The sequence below is a fragment of the Somniosus microcephalus genome, chromosome 15 (genome assembly GCF_052327205.1).
Source record: "Somniosus microcephalus isolate GS21.2 chromosome 15, FLI_Smic_1.0, whole genome shotgun sequence".
NCBI classification, from domain to species: Eukaryota; Metazoa; Chordata; class Chondrichthyes; order Squaliformes; family Somniosidae; genus Somniosus; species Somniosus microcephalus.
The window spans coordinates 64294892-64309307 of record NC_141001.1 but is presented as its reverse complement, the minus strand read 5'-3'; the positions used below and the strand labels follow the sequence as shown (position 1 = coordinate 64309307).

The window sequence follows — 14416 nt, the reverse complement described above, 5'->3', positions numbered from 1 at the left end:
ACGTTCCCAAGGAGCAGCATGTCGATGAGGAAGAGGAAGGACCCAATGATAGATCCTTAGGGGACTCCAGAGGTAATAATGTAGAGGCAAGAAGAGAAAATAATTACTGGAGATGCTCTGGCTCCAATTACAGGAAACTTTGGTTTATCCGGAGGTTAACTGTCCGGAATGCTCGAGCCACCAGCAAAATTCAGGAGTCGGTTCAGTAAGTTTTTTTTCTTTTCGTTGCTTTTTTTTTCCACTAGTCAGGCTCTGCAAGGTCTAGCTAAAGCTGTTGCTTAGCTACAGAGACACTTGCAAGCTACGGCTGACTGTTTAGAAGCGCAGGGTTTGTTGCTAGATACGGAGCTCAAAAGCTTCCGTATGTTTTAACATTAGCGCTGGTTTGTCCGGCAGTTTTGATGGGACGGCAACAGCTCGGTCCCGTCGGTGCCGGATATCACAAAGTTTCCTGTAGATAGTTAAGAGTGGAACCAGACAATGGCAGTCTCGCCAAGCTGGACAATGGAGATGTGTTGGAGGAGGATTGCGTGGTTGACCATGTCTGTCAAAGGTTGCAGTGAGGCCAACAGGACAAGGATGCAAAGTGCACCATGGTCGCAGTTACAGAGGATGTTGCTTGTGGCTTTGCTTTGGGTTATTTCAGTGGAAGAAACCTGATTATAAAGATTCAAACATGGAGTTGCAAGAAAGATCAGCATGGATTTGGGATGTGACAGCACGTTGAAGGATATTGGAGAGGAAAGGGAGGTTGGAGATGGGGCAGTAGTTTGCAAGGAGGGTCAAAGGTTGGGGGGGGGGGGGGGTTTGTTTGTTTTTTGAAAAAGGAAGATGATGGAGGTTTCGAAATAGAAGGGGACAGTACCCAAGGAGAGGGCATCATTTACAATAACAGCAAGAATGGGGACCAGGAGGTGGACAAGACATAGATTAGGCGACAGTTAAAATAGTGTGAAGTTCTATACATCTCATTATAGAAAGAGTTTTGGAGCTATGGAAAGGGTATAGCAAAAATTCACTAAAACAATCCAGAATGTAAGAAATTATGGTTATGATGAAGAAAGGCTCAAAAAACAGAAAAAAGTGTTATTTCCCACTGGAACAGAGAAGATTTAGGGGGGGCGGGGAAAAGAGGGAAAAAAACAAATTTTCTGAATTTGAAAAGTTGTGAGGGGGTAAACAGGAAAACAGTTTTAGTTTCATTGATTGGTCAATCAACAACATGGCGGGCATGAACCAGCTTCTCTACTGGAGCGAACTATGGAATGGGGTAAAACCTCATCATTTGCAAATAATGTATAATTTAGAGCTAATAATAGCAGTGCTGCAAAATTACAGACATTATTCACTGAAATTGAAATTGTAATGTCAAGCCAGTGGCTCAGTTGGGAGCTCCCTCACCGGAGTCAGAAGTCTGTGGATTTAAAGTCCCACTGCAGAGACTGGAGCATCAAAATCTAGGCTAACACTCTAGTGCAGTACTAAGGGAATGCTGCACTGTTGGAGGTGCCGTCTGTTGAATGAGACTTTAAACCGAGGCCCCGTCTTCTCTCTCAGGTGGATATAAAAGAGCCCAGGACACTATTTCGAAGAGGAGCAGAGGAGTTATCCCTGGTGTCCTGGCTAATATTTATCCCTTAACCAACATCACTAAAAAACAGATTATCTGGTCATTATCACATTGCTGTTTGTGGGAGCTTGCTGTGCGCAAATTGGCTGCCGCATTTCCTACATTACAACAGTGACTACACTTCAAAAGGTACTTCATTTGCTGTAAAGCACTTTGGGACGCCCGGTGGTCGTGAAAGGCGCTATATAAATGCAAGTAATTTCATTTCATTTGCAAAATGGAGCGAATTCTTTCAACAACTAAGCTGGTGGCTGAGTGAGGCTCCAACTTTTGTGTCACTTCAAGACACAAAAATAGCACTTCATTTATGTGGATTAAAACTAAGGCTTGGGAATTGGGAGGTTAGAGAAAAATGCAACCTACTTTACTGACCTGAGAGTTACAAAAGCAAGCTTGCTCATATCTTTCTGGCAGATGGGTTCAGTCACTTAAAATATATTTGCCACTGATTCCTCAGTTTGTAGCTGATGCTGTATTATATTTGAGCTCGCGTACTGCTCCATTTTTGAATGCCATTAGTCTCATCTAGATTCAGCAGATCCCAAAAGGAGAAAGAAGTGTGGGAATTAAGGAAGATTACTAATCCCCATTGTTTTCTTTAAAACAAACTTAAATTCATCAGAATACCACTATCTTGCCAGTAATGCTCAATTCCCTAGTTCTCTAAATTGTGTAGTCGCTTCATGCAATTTATGCATTGGCACACAATGGCAATCTTCTGGCCTTATGGAGTGGCATCATTTAACAGGTTCTTTTTTAAACCACTATCCTGAAAACAAGGACTCGTAATGGGACATACTTCCATGGGTATCAACTATCCCCTAGTACTTAGCCTATGCCCGACTGATGGAAGGTTTTTGACTGGGGAAGATGAGGAGTGCTAAATCACAGCCATCTCACTCAACATCCCTGCAAATGTGTTCCAGGAGCGGTCATTGAAAAGCCATCAGAAATGCAAACCCAAGATGACTTACCCCCCTACCTAATTCAGCATTGGTCAAAGGTCAGAGCAGGAACCGTTCCGGTCTATGTACCTCAGTTCCACATGTACTAACTGAGCCATCAGGAAAGGAACTTGACTCGAGTACAACACACCAAGGTCAATAACCTTATTTTGTTCAAATATTTAACTGGAAACATGGAATAGATTGCAAAATTAGTTCAGCAGTTTAATCAAATTATATTTTGATGCTGTTTCCATTATGTCCAACTTCAGTCTTCACTTCAATGCATTAAGGTGAACAGTGACCTCTATATAAAAACGTGCAAGAGGCAGCTCAATCAATTGTTTGGAAAATATTTCCTATTAAACAGATATTAAAATAGAAAAAGCAATTTATTTTTTATATAGAAGCGTTGTATGCAGGACCGTGGCACAGTGGGTGCACGAGACTTATTCTTCCAGGACCCTGGCTTGAGTCCAGCCCAAGTCAATCATTTGAAAGTCTACTCGAATACTGCAACAGTCTATTTGAAATTACAGTGAAACCTGTACAGACACCCACTGACATGCCCAAATAACTTACATTAGAATAGATACAAACTGTCCCCTGAAACCACAGACACTTGCAAATTAAGAACCAACAGCCTTCAATGCACCAAGTCCATTTAAAACTTAAAACAGCTGACATGCAGCTAAGTGTGAGGTGGCAGCAGGTGGGAAAAATGGCTTGTATAATGAATGTCTCTTTATCCAACATGCACAGCAGCAGAGAAACCCCTCTATTTCTGGGATTGAAAGCTTGCACACTTCCATTCCAGGGATAGAGGAGTGTCTCTGTCGCTATGTGGTGGGGAGAGAAAAAAAGAAAACAGAGGTCTGAACTCAGGGCAGGGGGTTCAAGTGTCATGGGGAGAGAGAGATTGTGGAATGGGGGCTGGAGGGCAGAGATGGAGGCTGGGGACTTGGTGGGGGGGGGGGGGGGGGAGGAGAGAGGGGGTAAAGAGAGGGCCGGAGAGATGGAGAGAATATTTCTCCTTTTCCCCGTCCTCGGGTTTCCCCTCTACGCCTGTGCTTGTGTGGCCTCCCGGTTCTTGGAACTTCTCGCACAACAGCTGCTGGCGCGAAACCACAAATAAAGATCCTCAACTATAGGGGTCCCAACCTTTATACGGTAAATATACTAACATTTGTAGAAGTCATGTGATCTGACGTCATATGATCCAATGTTACATGGTCAGATGTCGTGTGGTCAGAACATCACGTGATCAAACCTCCAGGAATGTCGGCAATCAAGAGTTCGCAGCCCAATCCACCAGGACTTCAGGTATTGATGAGCTACCAACAGCCTCCTACCCACCCCCAGCACTTCAAACATTAGCAGCTGCAGCACACAGAGGGAGGGGGGCCCCGGACAGGGGTCTGCAGGACACAAATTCCGCACCCACCCCCCACAATTTGGCTGGAATCTGCCAGGCACTCCGGTCCTGCAGCAGCCACCTTGCCCTGTGCAGGCTGCCAACGTAGCAATTCCCAGGATCAGGACATCCCTCCCTCGATGGAAAAGGACCATGGATGGCAATGAACTAGGAAACCCAATGAACAGAAAATGAACTGAAATCACATCTTGCTGGCAGGGCTCCAGAATTGGTGAGGGCGAAAAAAAGGAACACTGCAGGGGATACAGCCCAATCCCAGGATATTTGGCTCATCCGGTTTACCTTAGATGCAATGACCATTTTGAAAATAGACACCTGCAAATAAAGGACACCTGATGCAAGTCCCTTAGGTGTCGCTAATTTACAGGTTTCACCAGTTTGGACAGTCTCAATGCTGTCCTTCGTGGGTGAGGGTTTAGACACAAAACTGTCCATATATTCAACAGAAGTTTGTAGCCTCAAGCAAAAACAATAAAAATATCTGAAAAAGGCAATAAAAAGTTCACACTAGTACAGCACTTGTGTTTGCTGAACATTGTAGGGAATAAGAGAGAATTTTAACGCACGCCTAGGCCATGCTAGAGGTTACCTGAGAGCACTTCATACTGCCATTGGATACTGAAAGTGGAAAAGTGTTGCATTTCTTATGACCCATAAGCCTCATTGAGAAACACAAAAAGGTTTGGCATTTCTGCTGAATAAATTAAGCATATATCTCAACTCATTTGTTGAGATAAATGCCTGAAGTTACTGCTGGTCAGAACATAAGAATTAAGAAAAAGGAGCACGAGTAGGCCATTCGGCCCTCGAGCCTGCTCCATTCAGTAAGATCATGGCTGATCTGATCTTGGCCTCAACGCCACTTTCCTGCCCGTTCGCCATAACCCTCGACTCCCCTGTAGTTCAAAAATCTGTCGATCTCAGCCTTGAATATATTCAATGACTCAGCCTCCACAGCTCTCTGGGGTAGAGAATTCCAAAGGTTCACGACTCAGAAGAAATTTCTCCCCATCTCCGTCTTAAATGGGCGACCCCTTATTCTGAAGCTATGCCCCCTAGTTCTAGATTCCCCCATGAGGGGAAACATCCTCTTAGCATCTGCCCTGTCAAGCCCCATCAGAAACTTATATGTTTCAATAAGATCACCTCTCATTCTTCTAAACGCCAATGTGTATAGGCCCAACCTGCTCAACCTTTCCTCATAAGACAACCCCTTCATCCCAGGAATCAACCTAGTGAACCTTCTCTGAACTGCATTCAATGCAAGTACATCCCTCCTTAAGTAAGGAGACCAAAACTCTACGCAGTACTCCAGGTGTGGTCTCACCAACGCCCTGTAAAGTTGTCGCAAGACTTCCCTATTTTTATACTCCATCCCCCTTGCAATAAAGGCCAATATTCCATTTGCCTTCCTAATTACTTGCTGTACCTGCATGCTAACTTTTTGTGTTTCATGCACGAGGACACAGAGATCGCTTTGTACCGCAGCATTCTGTAGTCTCTCTCTATTTAAATAATATTTTGTTTTTCTATATTTCCAAGTCAGGATGGTGTGTGACTTGGAGGGAAACTTGGAGGTGGTGGTGTTCCCAGGCGCCTGCTGCCCTTGTCCTTCTAGGTGGTAAAGGTCGTGTGTTTGGGAGGTGCTGTCGAAGAAGCCATGGCAAATTGCTGCAGCGCATCTTGTAGATGGTACAAGCTGCGGACATGGTGCAGTTAGGTAGTAGCCCAAGAAATCAATCATCTGCTGACTTACCACAATTAAACTAAAACCGTACTGCCTTTTTATGGACCAAGAACAATGAAACTCCCTACTCCACTGTAAGTACAGCGCTATAATTTTCTCCTGTGTCACATTTTTAAACATACCTTCCTCTATCAGTAACAGAGAAAACCAGTAGAAACCCCTCCCCGGTCCTCATATATTGTTCTCGCATGGCTCCAAACTCTTCTTGTCCTGCTGTGTCTAAAACTAGATGGCAAAAGGAAAACTCCATAAGTTAAGAATTATACAACATAAAGCATATAGCAGACAAAATATAAACAACAAAGAGTTGCTTTGCACACAAAATTCAGTGACTGCATTTCAACCATTAGTGCAAAAGGACAGCTTTTTTCACTCTAATTCAAGGTAATGGCAACAGTCACACTTTTATCTGCATCAGTGAGGGCATTAGAACGCAAAAGTCAAATTGAAGAATTATAAGCATGCCGCCTCCACACAAAACAGTAGGGAAAACTGTTCGAAGCATTTCTACAATTACACAATCATCTTTTGGGTAAGTTTAGCGAAAAGAGCAATTTTGTAATTCTTTTATTCAGTCCTCAGACAATTGAAACCAGTTCATGGTTTTTCAGCTTCTTTAGGATTTCTAAGAGTCTGTAAGAATTGGGAGAATCTGAGAGAACACAAATTGTATGACTTTTAGCAGTATGTCCGATGGACTAAATTACTTTCTTGTGCCATTTTACTTAATCAAATATCAGGTTAATAAAAAGAAATCAAATAAAATTAAACAACATTAATTGAAAGGCACTTGCTCTTTGGTCAAATAGATACTGGAAGTTAAAGGCATGCTGCAAACTGGTTATCAAATTCATATCACAATCTGGGCATCAGCATCAAGTTTGCCTTATCCAATACATCATAATCAAAAACATTCTGGTGAAATTTGGTTGCAGCTTCAGCCTTAAACAGCTCAGACTCTCCCTCTCTCGATTGTTATTACAGGTAGACTATCCTTTATCCGAAAACCTCGGGACCAGCCGAGTTTCGGATAAAGGAGAATTTCGGATTTCGGAAGGTGGGTCGGCGGGGGGTCGTGCGCACGACTTACGCTGACGCTCAGCGTAAGTCAGTCGGGGTCGGCGCCGGCGGTTATCGGGGCTGGCGGGGTCGGCGCCGGCGGGGTCCGCGGGGGGGGGGTCGGCGGCTGGCGGGGTCGGCGGTTGTCGGGGCTGGCGGGGTCCGCGGGGGGGTCGGCGGTTGTCGGGGCCGGTGGGGGGGGTCGGCGGCTGGCGGGGTCGGCGGTTGTCGGGGCTGGCGGGGTCCGCGTGGGGGTCGGCGGTTGTCGGGGCTGGCGGGGTCGGCGGTTGTCGGGGCCGGCGGGGTCCGCGGGGGGGTCGGCGGTTGTCGGGGCTGGCGGGGTCGGTGGTTGTCAGGGCTGGCGGCGTCGGCGGTTGTCGGGGCTGGCGGGGGGGGGTCGTGCGCACGACTTACCCTTTATCCGAACTTCCGCAACCGGAACCCTCTAAAAACCAAGGTTTTTTCGTTCAGCGTAAGTCGTACGCACGACTTACGCTGAACGAAAAAACCTTCGGTTTTTAGAGGGTTTCGGTTTTCGGAAGTCCGGATAAAGGGTAGTCTACCTGTATTCACCTTACAATTCCATTGTAATAATTAAACAGATTTTTCCTCTCAACAGTATGAAAGTAGCAATGTACTGCAAGGAGCATTAACTAAACCTGGTACATAATTTGGAACCAACCACAATCGTATTTTTCCCCATTCTAAATTAAACTTCCGTTAAAATTGAAGGACCACAACTGCAGTTGGTTTTTAAAAATAAATCTGGTTTCCGAATTATCGTAATGGATTACCCTAGCCTTCTACTAGAATGCCCTCTCTGTAAACTGCCCACAAAAACCTAAAATTTATATACCCATGGCTAATCTGGTTACAGAATACTTACTATCCAACCTTGCTGCTCTGTCATCAATAACACATTGCTTGGTATAGGAATCTTCGATTGTTGGGTCATAATCCGTAACAAAGTAAGACTGTAAAAGAAAAGAAAAGATTTAGAAAAAAGTGTTTTTCGTCAAAGGACAGAATTTCCCCCCATTGTTGGTGTGGTTTTATGCTTACAAGTAGAGAATCATATATTCACAACTCAGAAGGAGGCTATTCAGGCTAATACAGCTCATCGAACCATAGAATGACACCGCACAGGAGGCGGCCAGTTGGCCCATCGTGCCTGGGCTGGCTCTTTCAAAGAGCTAGCCAATTCGTCCCACTCCCTTGCTCTTTCCCACAGCCCTGCAAGATTTTCCTTTTCAAGTATTTATCAAATTCCCTTTGGAAAGTTATTATTGATTCTGCTTCAACAACCCTTTCAGGCAGTGCATTCCAGATCATAACAACTTGCTGTGTAATTTCCCACCACCCCCCCATGTTCTTTTGTCAATTACCTTAAATCTGTGTCCTCTGGTTACCATACCAAGTTTTTGATTGCTCAAGGAAAGAGTGAAGTATCAACCTCAACCAATCCCACATTAAATCATTCAATGCTCCAACAAATCTGTGTAAGGTATTTCTTTTAACCTCGCTTCATTCTCCGTGCCAATTTAAAACTGACAGCTCTTCGTCACTGACTCCCTGGCCAGAAGAAATACTGTTTCTTTATTCACCCCATCAAAACCCTTCATAATGCTATAAACCTTCTCTTCACTTTCTCTACGTCAATGGCAATCATCCGAGAATCTCACATCTGTCCTCATAACTACAATTTCTCATTCCTGGTATCAACCCGTCACATCCCTAGCATCATCCTGGCTTTGTCTATTCTGTACGCTCTCTATGGCTTGAATGTCCTTTTGATCATGGTGCACCCAAAACTGCACACAATACTCCAACTTTGAATGGGCCATGCACCCAAAAACAATTAGGGGGAAATATTGGACATGAGAAAAAACTTTTACGCTACGAGTGGTTAGCATTTAGAATGCATTGCCTGATAGGGTGGTGGATACAGATTCAATAGTAGTCTTGAAAAGGAAATTGAATAAATACTTAAAAGGAGAAAAAATTGCAGGGATACTAGGTTAAAACGGGGGAGTTAGATTAAGTGGACTGCTCTTCGAAAAGAGCTGGCGCAAACTCGATGGGCCAAATGGACTCCTTCTGTGCTGTGCTATTCTATAATTGTAGCCTAACCGTTGCATTGTGACAAATTCATCAGAACCTCTTTGCTTTTGTATTCTATAAGCCCTTTTATAAAATTCTATCAGCCCTTTTTATGGTTTACTCTCACTTTCAAGGAATTACATATTTACACCCCATGTCTCACAATTGCTCCATACCCTTCAGCTTCTTTCCATTGAGCATATACTCACATTCCTTATTTTTCTTCCCAAAATGCAGGACATCACAATTACCCTCATTAAATTGCATCTGCCACCTGTCTACTCCTGAAGTCTCAACAGTCATCCTTGCGGTTTATTAAACTTCCTACTTTTGCGCCATCATACAAGTTTCAGTATCATACCCTCTAGGCCCAAGTCCAAATCGTATGTTTCTCTCTCTCGAAAAGAAAGAGTGGACCCAGCAGGCACTGACCCCCGTGGTATACCACCACCGACCCTTCTTTAATGTGAGCAATGACAATTAACCTTAACTCTTTGCTTCCTATCAGCCAGCCATCTCTCTACCATGCTGTTACATTTCCTCTTATGTCACATACCTGAACAGTATGTTAAATAATTTAGTCACCATGTCTTGACTTTAAATATAATTTGGATTCTGGCTTCACAAATTAGACAAGATATAAGTTATTAAAAAAATCAACTGAATCTTTATTTAATGATAGAAGCTCCAAGTCAAGCAAAACATGCAACATTGATTACAATAGTATGAGACCATGTATATTATAGGGAAACCTTACTTACAGGATATAGTAGTTCACTTATCCCGAGAGTACGGCAAGCCAACATCTCATTCTCTCCGAAGGTTTACCGCAGATCCCCACCTGGTTGCAGATTCTCTCCCGCCCGATACACCCTTTTCTTATCACAGCTACATGATGACTGACATGTCTATCCATTACATGATTATATACCAAAAGAGTTAAAACAATTCCATAAAGAGAAACTAATAAACTAGCCTTTAACTCATCGATAAGCTGAATTTCTACTGAGAAAACATGTTTTTGCTTATAGTTCATTTAATACGAGATAAATTCTTAACTAATGAACAATCATATCTTCCTTCAGTTGAGCTAATGAAATCAGTACAATTCCGGATTTTTTGTTTTGTCAGAGGTTCATTCATGCGCCTCCATTGCCATTCCCCCCCAACCCCCCCATTTTTTCAAGAAACAGTATTTTGTACATAACAGGTTTCAAAATCTGGAGGAAAAAAAATTGAGGTTTTCAAAATGATCAGCTGCCTTGAATCATGTAGGGATTGTGCACCTCAAATAGCCAACTGCTTCAAGAATCTCGACGTTTGTGCAGAAATCAGGAGATGCCACAGAAATGCCTTTCACTTTAACTGATGCAGCCTCAGAGGCCAAGGTGGTGTTCAATGGGACAATCTCAGCACAGCGCAGGATGTTTGAATCTTTAGAAGCAGACATTGGATCTCAGTGCTGCTTCTGGTGCAACAGTAATGTGTTACTTCTCAGCAAAAGCAGCTGAGACGGCCCCATAATGCACCTCCTCTGGCTATGCGAGGCTACATCAGCAGGTCTGGTTCATGGCCGGCCCATTCTCCTCACCCCGATAACCTCGGTGGGCACCACCTCCCACCACGCACTTTGGGAACCCCCAACTCATTACATAGCACTTTTTTCCTGTAGTTAATTGTTCAACCATATGAATCTGCTGAGTCCAAGTCTGTTTCAAATTCTACATTTTAATACATCAGTTTCAATGTAAACTAGTCAAATTAGTTTACACAGACATGATCCAATTAAAAATCCTGGCACCTACATCAGTACAGCACATCCTCAATTAGGGGATTAGCTCGTACAAGCAACCCAGAAAAAGTGACCAGGGCCAGTGCTACAAGGGCCAGTTACAGTTCAAAACTGTATTGACCGCCATCTTAAGCAAGTGTGTATATCAGCACATTGTGGATTAAAGACTATAGCATTTTTTGTAAACAGAACATCAAAAGTTTACATGATTGCAATATACTTGCTAAGTTCCATTATAACAAAACAAATCGTAGCCGCACTAGACTAGCAAATACCATCAAATTATTAAAATTAGCTGCAGGATCCCAGCCGCTACCCTGATTAACCATTTATATTCTGGCCTATTACATTCTCTAAAGTTATCCATCAGCATGGCACATCAGTGTTGGGAAATGCCACACTTTCCACTTCAGGCACCCAACATCAGCAACACTTTCAAGAAACATTTAGCACAGCCAGATGCAATGTAAAGTTCCACCACTTGGTCCAACAACACCTTTTAAACTGAGCCAGACAAGAACACCATTAGGATATATTATTTTCTGAACATTTCAAAACAGTCCACTTTGCAACTTTTAAAATGTAACATTAAATAAAAAAGCAGAATGCAATTACCGAGCATGATCAGAGTGTGCACATTGTTTATTACTGTGATTTGCACTGGACAGAGTCTTGTTTCACTGCCCGGTTGTCTGGCTGCTATTGACCACATTAAATCGGATGCTTTTGACTTTTTAAGATTGTGTAGACATAGGGGCCTAGAAATTGGGTTTTGGCGCAGCGACGACTTTAGCGCAGGAAGTTAGTGCCGGAGCTAAGTCGCGCTGGGCGGGCCAAAAATTCACTACTTCTGCGCCCAAACGGCTGCCGGCGCTGCTGAAAGCTGTTAGCGCCTGAAAACTGGCGCTATGCGCTGAATTTCGGCGCTATTCCGGCGCTGCGGCGCCCGCTGCAGTGCGGCAGGTTCGGGAAGTGCAGGCCTCCTCCTTCCCTTAAGGAGGAGCTGCCTGCACCCGGCCGCGGCCCGCGATAATCTTTTTAAAAATGAGCCCGGCACCTCGGACAAGTGCCGGGCTTGCTTCTGGTCCGGGGGGGGGGGGGTCCGGGGAGGGAGCTGCGGCCAGGCGGGCGGCGGGAAAGCGGCCGGCCGCCGCGGGGCCTTTAATGCGCCGGCGCAACGTTCTGTAAGGCACCTCTGCCAGAACGTTGCTTGCGGCTGCCACGGGCGAGGCGGCCGCAACTCAATTTCCGAGTTCGGGCGGGTTACCATGGCAACCGGGACGCTGCGCACACCGATGACGTCATCGGTGCCGGCGCAGCGCTACCGGCCTAACGCCGATTTAGGGCCCCTGTCAATTTCAAAACTGGCCATAACTTCGCCGCTAGGCCCTCTAGCGCCTCAAAAGCAGCGCTAAGGCCAGTGAATTTCTAGGCCATAATATCCACCACAATGTGCAAGCTATATAACTTGCTAAAATTCTAAACTTTTTTTTTATATAAAGAACTGCATAAGTATATATTTCCGAGAACTGAGTGGTACAGTGGGTATGCACTGGTCTTTCACCTCTGGGATCTGCATTCAATTTCAGTGCAGACTGAAATGATCAATATTTCCTGTCTGCAAGCTGGCAGTGTCCTATGTTAAACAAGTCTAAGCAATCTCAACCTAGTTCCAACTGGGTATGGGCCTGCAGAAGTGTTCCTAATTTGGGATTTAAGAGGTCGCATGATGGCTGTTTGGGAAAGAAATGTCATGCTGCTGCATTTGGGCATGCTCTCAGTTTGGGGCAGAGCAAAGTAGCTTGTACTATGCATTTGCTGTGTCATATCTGACTTGTTGGGGTTGCTAGATGCTTACACTGGTTGCCCGAGCTGGGAAGAGTGCCATTCTCCAGCAACATCGCTTACTTCCAAGGAGCACAAAAAAAGGTACTTGAAATAATCCTGCCCATGAGAGCAATAATTTGTGGCACCTTTGTAGCATTATACTTAGTTGCATTCCCATATTTAAAAAGGTCTCTGTACCACTCCAATTGTGTGCTGAAATATTTCCCAAATCAACACTTTCAAAACCTAATTCCTGGAAAGTATTAGCAAATTCATGAACTCCTTAAAAAATGTCACTGCTCTGAAAGTCTTCACAGTATTAAATAATCACTTCATTTTAAGGCAATGGTTTTCAAACAAGTTTATGTGGGGAAACCTCCCGCCAACATTTAAGACCTAATATTTGACAGAAAGTGTAGTGTATGTACCCGTCTATCTTTAAGGGAACTATTGAATGTAACCGTTCACCTTTAAGGGAACTACTTTAGGTGTGGCACTATTTGTTTGGCTTCTGTATACTGTAATACCGATAGTGACCACACCAGTATATAAGTGTTGTAGCAGGATTGCTGGGGCAGATTCGCCCGGACCTTCGAATAGTAAAGACCTGTTTTGTTTGTTACTTCTGAAGTCTGTGTATTTATTAACTGCACAACCCACAGACTTTACAGAAAGTAACCTGTAAATTACTGTGGGCAATATTATTGTACAAACAAGTAACACACACTCATCAATTATCTCTTTCCACTATCTTGAAGAAGCTTTAACCCATTTATTTTAATGGAATAAAGCATGGGCCTGCACCTTCAGGGGAAGGAAGAGGAGTAGGAACAGACTAGAGTAAGGTTCAAGTAAATGTTATTGTAAAATATTAAGAATGGGAGGCAGTGTTTAACCACTCACGTTTCCTCTGCATGACCAGCACACACATGGGTACTCGTAACATCATTCACTAAGATTCCAATCAGTATAATTATAAGCTATACTTGAAATCATTAAAACCAATTCAAAATCTCAATGTTAAAATTATGGCAGACTATTAAAGACAGACTTCAAAATACTGTTACATTAAACTTGGCAAAAATAAGAAACTTTTTTTTTATATAAACAAGTGCCTGCTGGTGCAAATTTTGGATGTTTTCAAATGCCTCACTAAAATTTTAAATCAAATCAAATTTCAGTTTTAGATGCAGACTTTATTGCCAATTACGGCAATCTGCCTCACCAAGAAAAAGAAAGCTTGAATCCTGTGCAGTGAGACTACATCTTCAGTAATGGCACAGACTTAATATGCATGTATAAAATGTACATATATACATGGTTATTCAGAGGAATTAAGACTGCTGAATACATGTCTCAATTTCTCCCTTTCACTCAATGTTTAGAATAAGTTTGCCGTGCTCTTCATTCATCCAGCTTACTCAAGTCTTCACTCATTTTTCATATTCCTTATAGATGCCAAAAGTGGGCTAGTTATTAAAAAAATCCTACAACTATAAGAGGAAATTATTCTGATTCATTTATCCAAGATGTCCTCAAAACTATGCATCTATCACTCAAATTAAATTAATAATGGTAATGACTAATACTGTATAGCAAAACGGATGGTTGCTGTCTCCAGAGTCCAGGCTGAGTAACAGCTCACAACAAATGAATCACAGGAAGGAAGCCACACCCTCAGCTACCCCCATCATCCCAACAGCTCATTATGTATGACCTGTCAAAACGTTAGCTACGAGAAAAGAGATATATGCTTACAGCAAATAAACTGAAAAATAATTTGAAGCAAATCAGAACACGACTTGCTAATCACCAATATTGATAAAATCATGCCAGATTGTCTCTCCTCCACCGCCTCCTAAAAAGGAGTTGCAAACCCAAA

The 14416-nt window shown here is 43.4% G+C and overlaps 1 protein-coding gene across 4 annotated transcripts in view; it reads right to left on the bottom strand.

Moving 5' to 3' along the window:
• Positions 1-14416, bottom strand: part of rras2 (RAS related 2) — a 111245-nt gene that overhangs the window by 17513 nt on the left and 79316 nt on the right. For all 4 annotated transcript variants that reach the window (XM_086007908.1, XM_086007909.1, XM_086007910.1 and 1 more), the window contains exons 2-3: positions 7702-7789; positions 5879-5981 (exon numbers count right to left, since the gene is read on the bottom strand). In XM_086007908.1, the coding sequence (XP_085864034.1) occupies positions 5879-5981; positions 7702-7789 (191 nt within the window). The remainder of the gene's footprint in view (positions 1-5878; positions 5982-7701; positions 7790-14416) is intronic.